Source organism: Physcomitrium patens, chromosome 16 (assembly GCF_059467195.1).
Source record: "Physcomitrium patens ecotype Gransden chromosome 16, ASM5946719v1, whole genome shotgun sequence".
In the NCBI taxonomy this organism is placed as follows: Eukaryota; Viridiplantae; Streptophyta; class Bryopsida; order Funariales; family Funariaceae; genus Physcomitrium; species Physcomitrium patens.
Window position 1 is genome coordinate 15967165 of NC_143425.1, and position 19224 is coordinate 15986388.

The window sequence follows — 19224 nt, forward strand, 5'->3', positions numbered from 1 at the left end:
CTCTTAGTACAAATTTGAGTTGCTTATAGATTTATAGATTATAGATTCATAAATTAATTAATTAATGAATTATAGATTAAAGTAATCTATATTTATGGTATTACATAAATAGGGATTCATAAGTTGGTATGAACACAAGAATTTATAGTTATTGTAATATCTTCTTTAATTAAACTTAATTTATATATTTGGTTATTATAAATTATATTGTTATCATATGGAAAAAATTATTAAAAAAAACTATCAAATTTTTTTAAAAAAACTGGAAGTTCAAACTCTAATGAACAACCTCAGAACATTTCAATTTAATATGATATAATAGGAATTACTTTACAAATGTACATGTTTGTATATGCATCAAGTGAGAATTATTTTTATTTGAAATATGTTTAAAATCATACAAAATCACAAGTCTGAATTCTTGAAAAATCAATTTGCAATACATTAGACAAAATCAAAACAAAAATATGTATCAAATTTAAAAATGATGATTTCTACCTTATGTCTTAAAAATCCCTAAATTATTTTCTTGGCTACAAAATACCACCCTCTTTGATATGTTTATAGCAAATGTATGGTAAAAATTGGATACTTTTATATCTTGTATTTTATATTATAATATATTATTTATCTATTGATAATATTTTTATTTCTTTTGATTCAAAATTGAATAGGATCTTATCAAAAACTTATTTCAAATTATTAAATAAAATTCCAAATAAATTCTAAATATTTCAAAGTATTTATAATTAGTCCAAACCAATGTTAAAGAATTAAACTAACAATCCATGTTTATGAGAAAAAAAAATAGTAATTAATTACAGTGCTTTATTGTTTTTACCTTCAAGAGAAGTTGAAAGAAATGTGCAGATTTATATTACTCAAATACAACAACTCTAAGAGACTCCCTAGCTTTTAGTTTTTTTACAGAAAAATATTAGATAAATTTGTAGAATACAATGCATATGGTTTTCTTTGATGGATCTCCTAATTTATAATTGACAAGTATACACCTAAGCAATGTGGAAAATAGCTATTCTCTCTCATAAACAAGATCTATTTGTTTGGATTTTAATGTTGCTTGATTGTATTTCATTTCATTCATTGCATATCATAAATTGTTCAGTTAGAATTTTAAAGAATATTTGGGTTTTTTCATGTATCTTTTCTTAGAGCTTGAGCATATTTTCTATAAAAAGTATTTCTATCACTTGTTAAAGAAATATTTATCTTCTAAATTGAGAAGTTATGATATTTCATGGTACTTGAGATGTCCATGATGCTTGAAATAATACAAATTTAAAATAAGTTATCAAACCTTTATTTATGTTTTCAATTCTACTAATAATATTTACTATGTTATCTACTTTTTTAAATATATATGGTAGCTTATAAATATGAAATTAAATCTCCTCTGTAATTCAAGCTTGTCTGCATTAAAAAAATATATGCATGAATAAGACCTGCACCGAACAGGACATTTTTTTGCCACTTTCTAAAATAATGTATAAATATATGTATGGAAGACTGGCACATAAAAGTCAGTATCTTTGAAATATTTATCTTTTAAATTTAAAAAATAAATAAATTATATTGCATTATTATACATTTTTTTGACACTTCCTACACAAGTGTTGCTCTTCATTTTTTTTGTAAGACACCATTTTTTAATAATTCATGTTATGCAATATCTATTATATGAAACATCACAACAAACAATCAACTTCTACAAAGATCTAGATTATGCTTTCACAAGAGGTAAGAAGAGAAGAAACGTAGTATTAAAATACACTCTATAATTTTAAACATATTACTGAAACAATCGTTACTTATCTGCCTGATTGTGTATGATGTTTATGATATCTTCATTAGTAATTCTTATTTCATGCCCATTACCAACTGTAGTGCTTATTATTCTACACATTAAATCATTGATTTTATTTTGACACAATTTTAAGTATCACTTTATTAACCGTGTAAATACTGAATCATCATTTTATTTTGACACAATAAATTAATTATCACTGTATCGAGGTGAAACTAAGAACTATAGTGAAACAAACATATTCAAGATATTTATTTAGTAATTTCCTATTTTTCAAAACACATAATAGTAGAAGTTACAACAAACCGCCATCAACCTGTTCAAAATCCTTAAATTATTCTTATTCAAAGAGTTATCGTTTAATTATAAAAGAACAAGATTCTAAACTTAGATTATGCCAAAACCAAAACATGGCTTCTATCTTGGAGTTAAGAAAGCCTATTGATATACATATTTATTTATATTCTTTGTGTACACTTCCCAACAATGACCAAAAACTTTATTTACTGTGGAACCCACCTGTTCTCAGATCCTCAGATTTAATATAAAACTAGCCCATATTAGCTTATAATGAAAAGTTCTCACATTCATTTATCACCTCAAAACCCAGAGAATGAAGTTTCCTTATAAGGGAGCATTCTCAAGGAGAACGAGGTTAGGCCCAAGCCTGGGGGTCCCATTCCCACCTGCCCAGAGGTGAGATATTTTCCAAACTGAGCCGGCAAGTTCATTCATCTACTTTGGAACATCATCCATCAATGACGGTGCTGCCCGGGCCGGCGTACCCACGTGGCAACGCACATCTTGCCGGCACCTCGCTCATTCGTTCGTTGTTTACGAAGATGAAAGTAGAGTAAATTGTTCATTCAGTACATTTGGATGAACTATGGGCGACGGATGTGGATAAGGGTCACATAAGCACCAAAAATCCAGCCAATGAGAGCGCCGACAGCTTGGCGCCTTCTGCCACTGAAGCAGCGACTTCAGCCACACATGCTTAACCTTAACTCGGAGCCACTCACATCGATTTTGAATATTAAAATCTGGTTCGGAGCCCGACGATGGCGGGGTGAATCTGTTGTTGTGGGATCCAATTTTAGCTCATGAATTTGGCGGCGCCAATTTTGCCTTTGAACAGAGTGGATATGGTTGTGTCCTTTGATCCATTCCGTGGATTTCACTCGCAATGTGGATTCCTCTTAATGTCACCGCGATGAAAATGGGCCTACCGAGACGTTGAATGGCGTCGATTGAGGATAGTGGGCCGTGTTGAGGAATTGAAGTGGTTGCGTGCACTAATTTGGTGTTTCCACGTTCAATTGGGGTGGGTTGGAAGCTGGATTATATCTGTCGGTGTCGATATCCTCGGAGTTGCATTCATTTTGGTGACGAGAGTTTAGAGGAATTGACATAAGGGGTGATTGAGCAGAAGAGATTGATTGCTTGAGGTTGCAGCTGCTGCTGTTTTTTTTCGTTCTGCATGTGTTGCACTCATTGAGAGATTCAGCTGGTTTTGCTGTGGTTGGTTACTTGCAGCTGGATAAGGTTGTGGTGGATACGATGGAGGCGAGTGTTGTTGAAGGTTGAATGAAGGATTAGGAGCGCTAGCAATTCCCGGTGTGAAATGGAGAGTGTTTACTCTCTGCGGCTATGCAATGCCAGGGGCCTTGCTTGGCCAATGAACGAGGCTGGTCAGGGTTTAAGATTTTCTCGAAATTGCTTTAGAATTAGTGGGGCGCGCCATGTGAAGGGGGTCTGCAGGAAGAGTGTGATTGCGGTGCAGGTTAGGCAAGGGATTTCCTCTAGTGATGGCAAGAATTGCAGTAGCAGAACAGATTTTGTTAGACTTCAAAAATGTGCAGCTTTGCGAACTGCTAGGGATATCCAGACAGTTGCTGTCGAGGCGGAGCAGGAACCAGCAAGTTCAGATGTTGTGCTCTTGGACGTTGAGGGGATGATGTGTGGGGGATGTGTTGCGCGAGTGCGGAATTTGCTCACATCGAGAGAATTTGTAGAAACTGCCGCTGTGAACATGCTCACAGAGACTGCTGCCATTCGATGTCGCGTAGGTACTGGAAGACGTGTTGAGAGCTTGGCTTCGGAGCTTGCGACTCATTTGACTACATGTGGTTTCCCATCCAAGATACGGGACGCCAGCGTTGAAGAGGGGAGTATCGGAGAGAAGAGAGATGGAATTGCAAGGAAAAGGCAAGAGTCTTTGACCAAAAGCACCGCACAGGTGGCCTTTGCTTGGTCTCTGGTAGCATTGTGTTGCGGCTCCCATGCCATTCACTTGCTGCATTCTTTAGGTATTCATCTCCATGGCCCCTACTTGAGTCTTCTTCACAATCCCCTTTGGAAGTGCGCAATTGCGTCTATCACTCTTCTGGGACCGGCACGCGATCTCGTGCTAGATGGTTTGAAAGCCATGGTGAGGCGGTCTCCGAACATGAACACCCTAGTCGGTATTGGAGCCTCCGCAGCATTTGCCATAAGTTCTATATCTCTCGCAAATCCAAGTCTCAATTGGGACGCGTCTTTTTTCGACGAGCCGGTTATGTTGCTTGCATTTGTGCTTTTGGGGAGATCCTTGGAAGCTAGGGCACGCGCCAAGGCCTCGAGTGACATGCAAGAGCTTCTGTCATTGGTTCCATCGAAGTCCAGGTTAATATTGTCGGAAGATTCCGTGGGAGGTGGGGACGAGGATGATGAATTGAGCGACGAGTTGCAGCTGCAGGTGGAGACCGAAAAAATTCGTCCCGGCGACTGTGTTTTGGTCTTACCAGGAGAGTCCATCCCTGTCGATGGAAGAGTTGTTAGTGGAAAGAGCGCTGTCGAGGAGGCCATGCTTACAGGGGAGCCTCTACCCGTTCCCAAATCAAAGGGAGACAGTGTGTCCGCCGGAACTATCAACTGGGAGGGGCCGATCAAGGTGCAAGCCATAACTACAGGGGCTAAATCGGCTGTTGCCTCCATCATAAAATTAGTGGAGGAAGCTCAAGCGCGAGAAGCTCCTGTGCAACGATTCGCTGATGCCATTGCTGGCCCGTTTGCTTTCACAATCATGGCTCTGTCCGGTTCTACATTTGCATTCTGGTATTTTTTGGGGACAAATCTGTATCCGGATGTGCTATTGAATGACGCAGCTGGACCAGATGGTGATGCCCTACTATTGAGTCTTAAACTTGCCATCGACGTTCTGGTAGTAGCATGCCCTTGTGCTCTTGGTCTAGCAACTCCGACTGCGGTTCTCGTAGGTACTTCATTGGGGGCCAAAAGAGGTCTCTTGCTGCGAGGAGGAGATGTACTTGAACGTCTCGCAAGCGTGGATTCAGTTGTTTTTGATAAAACGGGAACTCTGACCGAAGGCTGTCCTAGTGTCGCAGGAGTTGCAACTGTGCAAGGGTTCAGTGAAGAGGAGATTTTGGGCCTTGCTGCTGCGGTTGAAAAGCACACAGTCCATCCCATCGGCTCCGCAATCGTATCCCAGGCTGAAACAAAGGGCATCAAAATTTCGCCAACCGAAGGACAGCTGACTGAACCAGGATATGGTGCTTTAGCAGAGGTCGATGGGCGCATTGCAGCTGTTGGTTTGTTTGAATGGGTGTGTGGTTGTTGCAAGGAAGATCCTTTAACCGAACGCTCTTCTCAACTAAGAGAGTTCCTGCATGAAAGATGTAGTACATCATGCTTCGATAAATCACAGACAGTTGTTTTCGTCGGGTTGGAAGGGCACGGGGTGATCGGAGCCATCGCGGTCACCGACAATTTACGACATGATGCAAAGGCCACTGTCGCAAATTTGAAAGCGAAAGGGCTCCGCACGTTTGTTCTTTCGGGGGACAAGGAAGACGCAGCCGCTAATGTGGCATCACTGGTAGGTATAGCGAAGGAAGAAGTAAAAGGTGGCTTGAAGCCCCAAGATAAATTGAACTTTGTAACTCAGTTACGAAACAATGGTGCTGCTGTTGCCATGGTCGGCGATGGAGTTAACGATGCACCAGCTTTAGCATGTGCAAATGTCGGTATGGCACTCAAAACGCAAGCTCGCGTGGATGCTGCATCGGACGCAGCTTCGGTCATTTTGCTTGGCAATCGGTTATCTCAGGTTATCGATACGATTGAACTGTCCCGTGCCACGATGAACAAAGTGTATCAAAATCTTGCGTGGGCACTTGCTTACAATGCAGTGTCACTACCTCTTGCAGCTGGATTTCTACTCCCCAGTCAAGATTTTGCTCTTACACCGTCAATTGCAGGGGGGATGATGGCGATGAGCAGCATAATTGTAGTGACTAATTCATTACTGTTGCGGTTTCACTGTTTTCCGTCTCTTGCTGAGATTAAATTAAAAAAGTGAAAAGGGAACAGGTGTTGCTAACAGGTGTATTATGCGGTTAGTTGATTGTGAAGATTTCTACTAGTAAACAAGATTTCTTGTTTTTAAGAGTTGTAAGATATTGTTTTGGCAAATTATAAGACATGAGTATACATTGAGTAGATTAAAACAGTGCAATTGCACCGCAATGCTGTAGCAATTATTGGAAATTGTTGCAACCATCTTACTGTTCTTCGCGCTTGTAAAATGAAATGTGCGTAGAAGCTGCAGTGTCAAATGTTAGCAAATATACAAGGATCAGATTTAAAGTGTATGTTGCTATGACACAGAGGCAATAAGTTGTTAATCGAAATAATTGAAGTGGTTGGAATCGGCGGTATACACGAATAGGACACAACCAGAAATGACCACTAATGGGCTGAAGGATGTAAGGTGCACCAGTCAGATATGTCGCAGAAATATCTCTGTCACGGTTGCGAATAAGTTTGCCGCTCGCCTAGTGTTGGCTTGGACACTGCACATTATTGAGAACCGCATTGGTATCATTCTAATCTTTCCACACAGCAGTCCTTTCCTGCATGACCTGCAATGGCATAATCTTGGACAGGTTGCTTTAAAAAAACCCCAGATAATATCTTGCTACATAGCCGTGGTCCACATTGTGTGCGGTTACCATCTGATTGGGAAATGGGACGAAAGATATCTGGGTTACGCCTTCCAGTGTACTACAAGTAATGTCTTCTTGTAATTAACTCTCAGCTGGTTGTGTGATGTGTATTAACTACTCCCAACAACCGTAAGCAATGCAAGATGAGCGCAGCATGAGTGCTAACATTGTGAGGTTGTGTGGCTCCTACCGAGTAATTTATACCGTCGAATGAGTTACCGGTTGAAACAGTGCAGCGGGCCGATTGCTTGGTCGAAGAGATAATTTTCCATAACTGATGTTGCAAGTACATGTGCGTATCAGTTGGCTCGTCGCGGATCCCTATATCACGATCTTCACGACATCTCAATACTTAAGTATCTTATGAGCATCTCGAGTTCATCAACTGCAGCCCCTCACTCCTCTGATGCAGAAGGAAAAGGTAGTTGGTGGGAGGATTATAGATACCAAGTTCAAAAACAAGTCACTTACCCATTGATCAATGACTACCGAAAAGAAAGAAAAGAAACAGAATAGTGCTTCAGTGGTGATTCTTCGGTCCCGTTCTATCTAGCGTGAATGCAACAATGGTACACCCAAATAGACGTGGAACCAAATGCAGTAAGCGGCCCACCTCCATGTCCACTGCTTCGATCTTAAACAAGGACTCACTGAAGGAATGCATTACAAACCACCCACAAACTGTCAGCAGACTTCACTCAACAAACCGTAGATCGACGCAACGACATCAACAGTGTAACCTCAGGGGTCTCAACTTTATCGAAATCCCATCGACCGCTCATGAAAAAAACTCTTAAAAAATAATAGAATTGAAACTCTTATGAAGGCTGATGCAGCATGTACTACCAGCGTACTAATGTGTACTACCCTCCTCCCCACATCTAGACCTGCAAAACACATAAGCTTGATGCTCTCCCTACTAGTGTAGAAGCGAGCGATTTCTGGGCGTTGGGTTCAGATTGTTTACAATGAATTCTAAAGAGAAATTAGATTTTTTTTTTGATCGTCATCAGGACCACGCCTTCTCCATTTTTGTCATAGCAGCTCAATGCTTTCAGTGTAGAAGAATATCCGTGTCATCAACGATGGGAAGAGAGGGTTTGTTTTACAAACCCTTTTTTGGTTTCAGTACTTCGGAGGGCGATCACTGCTCTGGCAGAATTTGTGTGGTTGCAGGATGGTTTCGATGCTTGCATGCAGTACAGTTCAAGTTGTACTACAGAGGTACTACACAACTACAGAGTACCTTTTGGAGTCTGCGATGCTAACGTTGGTTCGAAGAAGGTCAGCAAGCTTTCTTAAACCAGAGTAGATATTCCACACACAGCTTTGCTTTATTTCTACATATGAATGGTCGATGGCAATCAATGTCACCAAATCAGAGTGAAGCTGGGCCCTGGAGTGCTGAAACTGCTTTGGTAGTATCTGGGTTTGCCTTTCATGAGCTTTTTATTTTTTAGTAGCGGTGTTAAATTGAAAAGAAATAAGTTACAAATAGGGCCTGGTCCCGCCTGGGGTTGTCAGGTCAATTTGTCCTGGAAATAATTTCCACTTAGGGGAAAATAAGTCACCAGAGCAGAAAATGGTGTTGTGGCACCACGTATTGCTAAACTCTGCTTCCAACTGGAGGGTTCAAGGATTTCGGTAGTAGCCCTGTTGCAGCAGCATCGACAGTCCCCGGATAATCCCATTACCGGCATTTCCTTCATGAGCTTTTACTCCCAACATCGTCGACGAGAAAACCCTGCTTGATCTTCACATTCACAGTGGGTGACCACAGAATTTGATATTCGATCACAGTATCATCGGTGTATTCTTCTTTGCTACAGGCACTGCCATCTCCAGGGTACTCTTTGAAGCTTTATTTGGCACGATGAGATCCCGTGAAGATTCCTTCCTATCTTCAAGTGCAACCAACACATACGGCAAGTTCTGAACGATGGCAATTGCCTGTGATGGATCCTACTGCCATCGTTCTTTGCTCTGAGCCATTCTTCCAGGAAATCTAACTTTCTTTACACAAAAACATTCATGCAGATGTTTTCGGATCTAAGGATCTATGGAAAAAATTGACACATCTCACTCCTAGCCTCTTAAAAGGCTGAACAGGCACCATCACATTCCTGTTTAAAACAAGTGTCAAAATTTTATTGGTTGATAGTTTTTTTTTTTTTTTTTTTTTTTTTTTTTAAGGCTACACGCTTCGATCCAAGAGCCACGAAAAGAAGGAATCTGGTTTGAAGGAATCTGTGTTGTAGAATTTCGCATTGCATCACAAAGTTACTACACTTTAAATGTTAGACCCATAAGTATATATATATATATATATATATTCTTTTTTGTAGAAATATGTTTGGTTCAAGATTACTTGTCAAGAGTCATTGATAATCTACGTCCTTAGTTATTGGTAAGCTTTGGCAATCATTTATTTTATGTTCTAATCTTACAGCAAAATGTTTTTTTTCTTTTTCTTTTTCTTTTTCTTTTTTTGAAAACATGCGTTCCTTTTTTAAAGTTGTATTTACTTTAAAATATTGGCACTCATTATTTTAATTGTCTGAACTATCCAAGTGATTATATATATATATATATATATATATATATTATTTCTTTTTAGCACATCCTTCTGTAATGAAACACTAAATTGTCAATCTTGTGTATTAAAAATATTTTTTAAAAAGAATCAGAATAAAATAAAATAGTGTAAGGGAACAGAATTATTAAATGTGTATGCATGTGAGAAAGTGAATTTGATCCCTGCAAGCGTGCTGAGAACAATTCTGCGCAGAATGGTATTCTTTCAGCTTCTCGATACGCCAATCCCACCCAGGAAATATCCTGTTCTCGAAAGAATCCAAGGTTTGAGAAGGTTCTATGATACTGCCCATTTCCGAACGATGGAATCGGTGAAAGGATCGTATCCGTCCAATAGAAGGCACCATGTCTGGCCATTGGATCTTGTTGCTTATCGAATGATTCACCGAATGCACATATAAGAAGGCCGAGTGCCCCCGCCATGTGCAACGATCGTCTCTTCGGTAAAGAGTATCTGCATCTTTGTGCCCATCGCCCCTTGTATACCTTTGATCGTGGCAAGTTTTATCATGTCTGGCTGCGGAAACTCCAACTGCCCCTGTGGCAGCGACTGCTCGTGCGGCTCCGGCTGCTCGTTAGTTTAGCCTCCGTGCATTTTGCTTTCGATTTCATCCATTCCTCTTCCTAAAGTCGAAGTGCCGATTTGGCCGATTTGGAGGTCTTCCTAGTTCCTCGTCATGAAGTTGGAGCCTGTGCTGGTGCCGCGAAAAGTGCAAGACAGATTTGATTGTATTTAGAGCATGCAAGTCTGTTAGTTCTTTTTGGAGTTTAGTTCGGGTTCTTTTGAGTTTGAAGACGGAATTATGACCAGAATCTCGATCGATGGAAGTATGATTGTGTACTCTAGAGTCTTCGATTTTCATAATCTGCCGTTATCTACTGCAAATGAAAGGCAGCGCTTCACGTATTGTGAAGTACTGATCCTCTTGATCTTCCTCTTGTGATGTGTGATGGTCGCTGGAAATGTTTTGGTTGTTAGTTAAAGAATCAAGTATTTCGTTGCAGCCTGTGTATTCAACCATGCGAATACATTCTCGGGTTTAACGATTGACGTTAATTATCTGGTAAATTGCACGTGCGAAACAGTACAACTGAGGGGGCTGTTAAGTAGTTAAATTTTGGTTGCAGTCGCCGACCAAGTTGGACTTGCTCTTCGTTGTCGAGAAGGTTGCTGTATATGTAGACTAATGTTCCTTTATAGCCTCATGGACTGAACCTGAGGGAGAGACAGTAACTTTTTCCCATACTGCACCGTAATAGAAACTGAGAACAAATTAGCGGAAATATCTATCATTTTTACTTCTCGATGAAGTCGAATAGCTTGTTGCTCTGGAGAAGTCTCAGACATGTCGTTAGTACATATATTTGAGGTTCTGGAGCAAGACCTGTCTTGAATATGTTGTATGATGATCTATTTGATTTTTACATTCAACCGCACTTGCATACTTTTCAATTGCGGCATTGTTTCTGACCTTGAGTTTGGTATCTATTACAGGTGCAGTAGGAGCATGACCGAGCCAACTTTCGGTGGTCTCCGCAAGTAAGTGACGTGACTGAGTTTATTGGATATTCCAAATTCACTGAAAGAAAGAATCTCATGGTCGAAGAGGTGTGCTTGTATTTTGAAGCAGATTTTTGTAGACCAAACAGAGTATCGTTTGTGACATTATTTTTGCTGTGATTAAGCACAAATCTAATCATAAGCCTGGGGATTTGCAGCTACAACGCAGAGAACGAGTGCAAGCTGCAACTGCGCTGACTGCCAGTTTCATAACTGAACACTGTGCATGGATATCTCATGTGATTGCGAAGACCATCATGAAGACGACTTCATACACATCCTGGCTTTCACATTTCGGTAGATAGTGCGGGTGCTTTGTTAGTTTACTTGCACTATCACTGGATTGTTTAAGCATGGGCAGGATGAGAGAATAATTCGTTTGGAGTTTGTGTGATCTGGAAACTTTAACATTTTTTTAGTACGACAAGTCTTCTGGTGGTTGATTTCATTGTTATTGTTCAGTGACATGCCATTTGATATTTTCTGCTCGCTCGCTTCTTGGATGAATGATTATTATAATGCGTGGATGTACCGAAGGCAGTGTTGTTTCTATTTCCGTAAGACGGACAATCTCCCTGAAATTTCGTGATGAAGTGTACCATGTCAAAACATTCATGTCAGTTCTTGATGCTTCATTTCACAACCGATGCATGTGCGAATAAATAAAATAGAGCATAAGTACTCATTCTTTGCGACGTGAAACATTGTGATGAACGAAAGAAAATGTACATAAAATATGTTATATGCGTGTATGTGGGGAGCGAAAATAACCTGCAGCTCGCTTTAACTGGGAATTGGCCTTGATCACTTCAGTGAGTCTTAACAGATGGAGAAGTAGCATACGCTGACATGATTACTATGCTTGTTCCGTATGATGTAGAGTAAGTACGCCAATGTACGACATTTCTTTGCTGGACCTACGTACAATCTCACAATTTCGCGAATAAAGCCTATAATTAAATATGATACTTAACACAATTCCCTGCAATCAATGGATAATACCATACTCAACGGTCAAGATCATCGTCACAAGGGATTACTACTATCGTAAAATGTTTCTCTCCACCTGCTTACACGTTTCCATTGTGTAATGGGCAGTACATAAGGAATAATTGATCTCATGCATTGAACCACGGAAAATGATTTATGTCAACCTGAATGGAGACATCCACTTTGGAACATTCACGAGAAGTACTTACAAGATGCACTACCACCACCAATCAGAGAAACGCCAAAATGAATTTTTGTTTCTAATGAATATGTCGAGCTTTAAATTAACTCGAGGGTTTTACTCCTTGCGCTTCATCAATCGCTTATCAGATATCTGTACAATCGGAACACCACACTGCCGAAAATATATGTCCAGCGTGATATAAGAAATAATGGGATTTTGGGTGTGCACCGTGTAACTTAATATAAAACAACAGAAAGTGGAACTGATCGTCAACGCCCTCGACCTTCGTGATCAGATATTGGAGAGCAGTAAAAGTTGCTGAGATCACTTGGGACCCTTGAAAGAGTATCAGCTTCTAGTAACTGCACAACTCTATCCATGGTCGGCCGTTCATCTGGGTTTGGAGAAATACACTGCAGTGCAATGTTCAAAGTCGACTCAATGCGCTCTATTGGTACTTCGTCTAAGCAACTCTTTTCAACAATTTCTTCTACTTGATTAGTTCTGGCGCAAGAAGTAACCTGCAACACCAGAATACAACATTTGAGAACCAAAGTAAAAGCCTACTTAAAAACTCGCGCAGGCAAACCTAATTATAGAGTTCGCAGATTCGATTTGTATAGTACATTATGTGATTCGCCTTCGCTTGTAATTCTCTTAATGTATGGTCAATCGAGTACACCTAAAAAACTATTTAGACATCCACACGAGGGAAGTTGGTACAATTACAAGCTGTTCAATTCGCAGATTAATCAAAACGAGACGTTAGAAAGCGACAATGCTTACCCAGCTGACTAAATTTAAATTATTCTTAATTAGTGAAGCATCAGTGGGTCGTTTGCCGCTGATCAGCTCCAACAACATGACACCATAGCTGTAGACGTCACCCTTCTCTGTTGCCCGCCCACTATGCATATATTCTGCACAAAATAGCAAAAAGATCCAACAATTGTCATCTTGGGGATAGCACAAAGTAAAAACTTGTTCTCCCGATGCTTCACACCCTTACTGGGACTTTCGAAATAATCTATTTCTACAACAATGTACCATGAAAGAGAACCTGAACTTCGGTACTTCATATTGTAAGGAAATTGCCTATAGGAAATCGAATAGAAACATGCCTGGTGCCAAATAACCAAATGTGCCAGCAACAATCGTTGTTACATGAGAGGATTCATCCTCAAGTAGCTTCGCTAAACCAAAATCAGACACATGAGGCTCCAACTTTTCGTCTAAAAGAACATTGCTGGACTTGATATCCCGGTGAATAATCCGGGGAACGCAATCGTGGTGAAGATATGCAATCCCTCGGGCTGAGCCGATCGCTATGTTCATTCGAGTATTCCAGTTAAGACGCTCTCCAGCTGACGACCTCTCTGTATCCAAAAAAATCAAATCATAACGTTCCAATCAAAATGTAATCGTAGCACGTTTGAAATTCGATTCTCACGAGAGAGAAACAAGAAAAGAAAAGAAAAGACAAAAAATAGCGAATAGACTCCGATAACGGTCTGAAATGGCTAATGCACAACCATTATTAATGGAGAATCCGATGATTGGCGAAGAAACATCGACATTCTGCACATCTGTACCAGCCCTACAGCCTATACACCTTTAAACAAGCTCTTACCATGTAAGTTATCGTCAAGACTTCCCCCAGGTAAGAAGTCATAGATCAACAAATTGGCTAATGGAGCGTTGCAGTAGCCACGCAGATTCACCAAATTTCGGTGCTTGAAACTTCCCAAGATCCCCAATTCTTGTTCGAACAATTGTTCAGAGCCCATTCCCTGCTTCCCTATCCTCTTGACAGCAAACATGCAACCATCATCCATGACTAAGCGGTACACGGTCCCGAAGCCACCACATCCAATAATATCCGAATCACATAAGTTCTCTATCCTCTTTATTACATCATCTTTGTTGTAAGGCAAGTCACTATGGAACATCACCAGTTTAGAACCTGCAAAATAGGAAATTTGATGGGTTAGTTTTGTCAATAATCAGTTACATATTGCAAAACGCGATGTACATACACATGTCATGCTTTGAGATGAAAGTTTTGCTTCCCAGCGATAGTGAAGTACGTCTATAACTACTAACTGATAAATCATAAACAACATAGACAATGTCCAATAGAGAAGAAAGGAGACCATCAATATTGTTGCCTTGAACAACTTGGTGCAGATTACTGCAACTCTTCTTGTATACGCAGAAACCTCCAAAGCACATAACAACCACCAAGAGAGAAACGCCAACGGTGCCTATGGCGCTTATCAAAAGGCTGTCTGAATAACCAACCGAGTGCCCTCCAACTGACGTATTCGTCATTCCTAGACTCAGCCAACATTTAGAATTTCTTTTGATTAGAACTTTGAGGCGCCTCTGGAAGACAATATCTCAAAAACAACTTCCCTCCACCGAGAAGATAAGTGGGCAGAGTAATTACATACCTGCCACAGGCAATGTTTCAGCAACTGGAGCTGAGGCAGGAGCTGGAGCTGTAATTGGTGGTGACAGTTTCGTGCCATTTGGAGGACTACCTGGAGGAATAATCTGGCACACGACCTTGACTTGAAGTCCGCATAGTCCTGGATTTGAAGAGAATCTGTGTAGCAAAGTTACTTTGTTAGTTCGATGCAGGGCGCAAGATAATTGTTGCAATCCAGGGTTACAAACAGAACTAGGAAAAAACCTAATGGAAAATTAGCCACGCAGGATATTGAAGTGCTTACGAGGGACTTCCGAACTTTGCCAGTACTCCAAATGTGGGTATCTTTCCAACTAGGAAATTGGCCGAAACATTCCTGCACGTAGGAGTTACGGATAATTGAACATTAGAAGTAGGTGACAAGCCCAAGCATAGCTCGACAAATCTCTGATGAATGAATCTGCGAGGCAATAAGAGACTAAAATGTATAATTAGATTTATCTTAATTACTAGATGAAGCCTGCGGATTAACAAGCAGTTGAGAAATTACGAAGGGACGGGGGATGCCAATGCTAGGAACAAGAAGTAACGACGCTCACAAGAAGGAAAGCTGTGACAGGCGCCCAAGAGACTCAGGAATACTTCCCGTTAAGCCGTTGTTAGAAACATCCCTGAAAATGCACATAACAAACCTAAGGTTACACTTGCAACGTGTATGCATAGTTGGCATTCAATAAATTTCTTGAATTGGATATTGATCAGAATCTGCAAGTACGTCAAGTCTGATAGAATACTTCATCGAACAATTTGCCACTTCGTCTGACGGAAAATCCAGGCGGGACCAATCGCAGTACTACCTTGAGAAGTACCAGCTATGACTACCGCCTGTAAAAGCAATGCCGTTACACGAGGAGAATTCTCATGGATAGAACCACTCACAAGATTTTAAGGCGCTCCAGGTCGCCAAGCTGCTCTGGAATGTTACCTGTCAAAAAATTTCCTCGCAAGTATCTGGGAACAAGTAACAAATGTGTTGCTGAAAATTAATTTCGTTTTCTATACTGCACTCAGGCAGTTAGAATTTGGCACAGCAATTTCGTATTCCTCTCAATCCGCGTGCCACTACATCACTACTGCAAATTCATCCCACAAACACGGAACGATCTACTGCCTGGAGCTTTCCATCAAAATAATTAGGGCAGGTTGCTTACAGAGCTTTTAGATTTGTGCATTTGTTTATCTCCCTTGGAATGGTGCCAAACAGGTTGTTGTGATGAAGGCCACTGCAAACACGAGGAAGTCAAACCTTTGAGTGGAACTCACAATCAAGCTGTAGCTAAGCTCAGAACAAAACGTTCCAGACCTGGAAACTGGAGAAATCGTAAGGTTGTGGGATCGAGTGAGGAAAATGAGATGCGTCAAGATAGATAACGAGCAGGTCTGACGGACTTACAGCCTACGCAGCTGATCGAGCTTTCCAATTTCCGGTGATATGATGCCTCGCAAGTTCCGACGAGGGAGATTTCTACACAACGGAAGATGATATGGACGACGAGTTGTTAATTGAATATTCTCCACATTTGAAATGAAACGAAAATGATCCCTAAAAATTATTCACATCGTCAAGTTCTTAAAACACGTTAAAATTAAGGAAAAATGTGTTGGATAAAGTGAATCTTTACTAGTCTCTAAGTAATACAGCGTCTCGTAAATGCCCACGAAATCAGATGTATGATTTATAACTACTGATATCGACATATGTTTTTATGAAAGGAATGCTTACAGTATATAAACCCGGTCGCTTTTGGGGAGACATGTGACCCCCGACCACAAACATGGATTAGGGTGGGATGCATTCCAGTTCGAGAGTGAGCGATTGGCGTTGGACAGACCCCGCTTGAAAGATAACAACGCTTCCCCTGAAAAACAATCAAAAAAAAAATCTTCACCACCAGCTGTCTACTAAAGAAAAATGAAACGATTCCTTAAATTGCCACCGTCTCACACTCTTGTCGTAAATAAATGCACGATAGCATGCAATGTTCTCCAAAGAAGGCGATTCGACTTCACAGAAAAGAGGCACTGAGTTGTTTCACTGAAATTGCTCAGCGCGAGTACAGCTTGCATCAGAATCCATCAGTGTAGTATACACTGCAAAAAATGTCGCTGGAAAAGAACATTCTAACTAATGAGGCGCCCTGATTCGGACACCAGTAGAGGATTTGTGTATCGTTGTCCGTAGGTGGATGCTGTGTCATACAAACAGCCATCTAATGAAGGAAGCTGTCTAGATAATCGCAGAGACTACGGCTATATGAAGTCCTTACCATCTGGCGACAACGAATAGCTAGGGACAGGTAGGTATAGAGTTGCCAACAGCATGAAGACCCAACACCATGAGCTCAAGTTTCTCATGAAGAAGCATCTGTTGTTATGTCGGTAAAAGACTTTACTCTCATTTTCGAACATTCCACGATCGGCACCTCGCCGTCGGTTATTTAGCATTGCATGATCATAGCCTGTATCCTGAAAGAAAATATTTAGTACAGGAAAACACAGGACAAGGTCCTTTGTGTTCACAAATAATTTGTTTATAACCACTACTGCAGTCCGCAGGTTGAATGCAAATGCACACAGTTCTGTATATGCGGTCAAATTTAGCAATCAAGAAAATTAAAGCTTCACAATATTCGCAGGATCCCCAACAAGAATCTCAGATTGTTTTGACGTCTGGACAAGCAACACCGACTTGGCGCCTCAAAATACGACAGAAGCAAACTAGTTGCTTCCACTTCATTCACAGTGCGAAGCTCCGAAGGCGAGAGAGCATAATGTAACAGAGTCAAAATGTAATCCTTACAGACCCCAGAACAACAGCTCCTGCCACCAGGCTTAGAAGAGGACGAGGACTAAAAGACGTTCCTTACAGAAAAAGTAGAGAAAAGAGCTGGAAATACTGCTGATGCACAATAGCGCGACTTGTCGAGAATTCTAATATGTGAGTTCAAATATTGGCAAGCCTTCACTCAATGTAAACACACGTGTTCATTCTTTGTCTCCGTAACTTGCCTCCAAACTACTTGATGTTCTAAATTATAGACACGGTTAACCAGATTTTCTGCCCCCGACCTACAACAACATAGCTCACAGAGTACACAATCCGACAGCCGCCCAAACTATCAGAGCCTCTCCAAAGTAAGCTCAAACGAAGTTGAAGAAGACCCCTGTCCAGCAATAGAGCAAGCTGTAAGGATGCAGCTAGAAATCAGAGATCCTCAACAGGGTCCCAGATTGTCACGTAGACCCCCAACTTTGCCGAGATATACGTTCCAGAGATCTGAAGACGAGTCAAAAACCACAGCAATGGAAGTGCTACAACGCCGCAATAGTGGAACTTAACGCCCTGAAAATGTTGTTCACTAGCGCCGCCTTGCAGCTGCAGCCATTACTCTCAGTTCTCCTTCCAAAGCGCTCAAGGTGAGCAACAAATTTGAGTCTAATTGATGAGACAAAAAGTTAGCCGTTATTCTTTGTTGTGTTCAACTGCAGCAGGTTCACACACAAAATGTTTTAAGCCGTACTGTGTACACAGCAACTGTGATGCACAGGGGAGAAAGCAGGTAGTCCGGCGATATCGTCCTAAAGTCTCACTTGTATCTTCGCCAACAACGCTCAGAGAGAGTGAGTAGGTGACTCTCCTCTCCAGCTAACTTTCTCATTACACTTCAAGTCAAAGGACGCCACTACGATAACCTTCTATTAGCGAGAACATAACCGTTACTGCGAACTTAGCAGTCAAAAGCATTCGCCAGCTACGTCAGACTCCGCAAATTAATGCATCACTATGAACATTGAACAAAATCAGTTGACGAAAGTTCATTCCATCACGAACTGCACAACCCAAGTAAATCAGCTCCCCCCAGCCCAGACATAACTAAACTGCGACTGAAATCTCTGCGGTCAAATTTCAACTGTTGTTTGAACTGTACAATATGCTCTTCAAGAAACATTCCTCATGCTCATGAATGCAGTGAATGCAAAATGGACGACCACTTTAGTTCGTCACGATCTCCCAAGGCAAATATATCCCATCACGCAAACTGCGGAGTGTCGCATCAAGCTGGTGAGAAGACGCTGTGAAAACGGGCATAAATATGCTTCAGCTGCCCAACATTCAAGGAGACAACAAACGAACAGAGTGGATAATGTGTCAAAATGCATGCATTCGAACACGTATGGCCACGAAAAACTATCTTATCTCGAGGGCTCACTCGGTGCGAGACGAAGACGGAAAAGCTGTACAGCAATATCTATTATGGCAAATGACATTACGAAACCAATCTATTCCATCATGCAGGGATCAATCGCAGCGTACGTTAGGAGTCAGTAAAAGCTTCCTGAGCATTCTCGTGTAAAACAACACAGAATGACTTAAAAGCAGAAAATCCTGTTTGTAAGGCACTTACAGCATATCTCTCAAAATCGATGAGTCAGGGGCACCAGTCCAAGAACACAAGCTCCTTCCGCACTAAAGTAGAGGTCCCAACGACATCCATGGAATACAATGCTCTGCATCTTAACACAATCAGGGATCTCCAAAATAAGATTATCGAAATAATCTTGTGACTGTAA

At 40.9% G+C, this 19224-nt stretch overlaps 2 protein-coding genes and 1 long non-coding RNA gene across 3 annotated transcripts; 2 read left to right on the forward strand and 1 right to left on the reverse strand.

Moving 5' to 3' along the window:
• The first annotated feature begins 2855 nt into the window (after positions 1-2855).
• Positions 2856-6395, forward strand: LOC112292972 (copper-transporting ATPase PAA2, chloroplastic). The gene is made up of 2 exons (XM_024541970.3): positions 2856-3149; positions 3362-6395. The coding sequence occupies exon 2, from the start codon at positions 3450-3452 to the stop codon at positions 6183-6185; it is 2736 nt and encodes a 911-aa protein (XP_024397738.1). The 5' UTR covers positions 2856-3149; positions 3362-3449; the 3' UTR covers positions 6186-6395.
• Positions 6396-9112: 2717 nt separating this feature from the next.
• On the forward strand, positions 9113-11435 carry LOC112292975 (uncharacterized). Its single transcript, XR_016497830.1, has 3 exons — positions 9113-9127; positions 9620-10966; positions 11146-11435. It is a non-coding gene; the product is annotated as an uncharacterized LOC112292975 (long non-coding RNA).
• Positions 11436-12228: 793 nt separating this feature from the next.
• Positions 12229-18887, reverse strand: LOC112292973 (LRR receptor-like serine/threonine-protein kinase FEI 2). The gene is made up of 13 exons (XM_024541971.3): positions 16920-18887; positions 16376-16511; positions 16046-16117; positions 15804-15875; positions 15532-15603; positions 15192-15263; positions 14897-14968; positions 14615-14769; positions 14315-14494; positions 13792-14124; positions 13283-13537; positions 12948-13081; positions 12229-12682 (listed from the first exon to the last, which is right to left on the reverse strand). The coding sequence occupies exons 1-13, from the start codon at positions 17095-17097 to the stop codon at positions 12431-12433; spliced, it is 1983 nt and encodes a 660-aa protein (XP_024397739.2). The 5' UTR covers positions 17098-18887; the 3' UTR covers positions 12229-12430.
• Between the last annotated feature and the right edge of the window lie 337 nt (positions 18888-19224).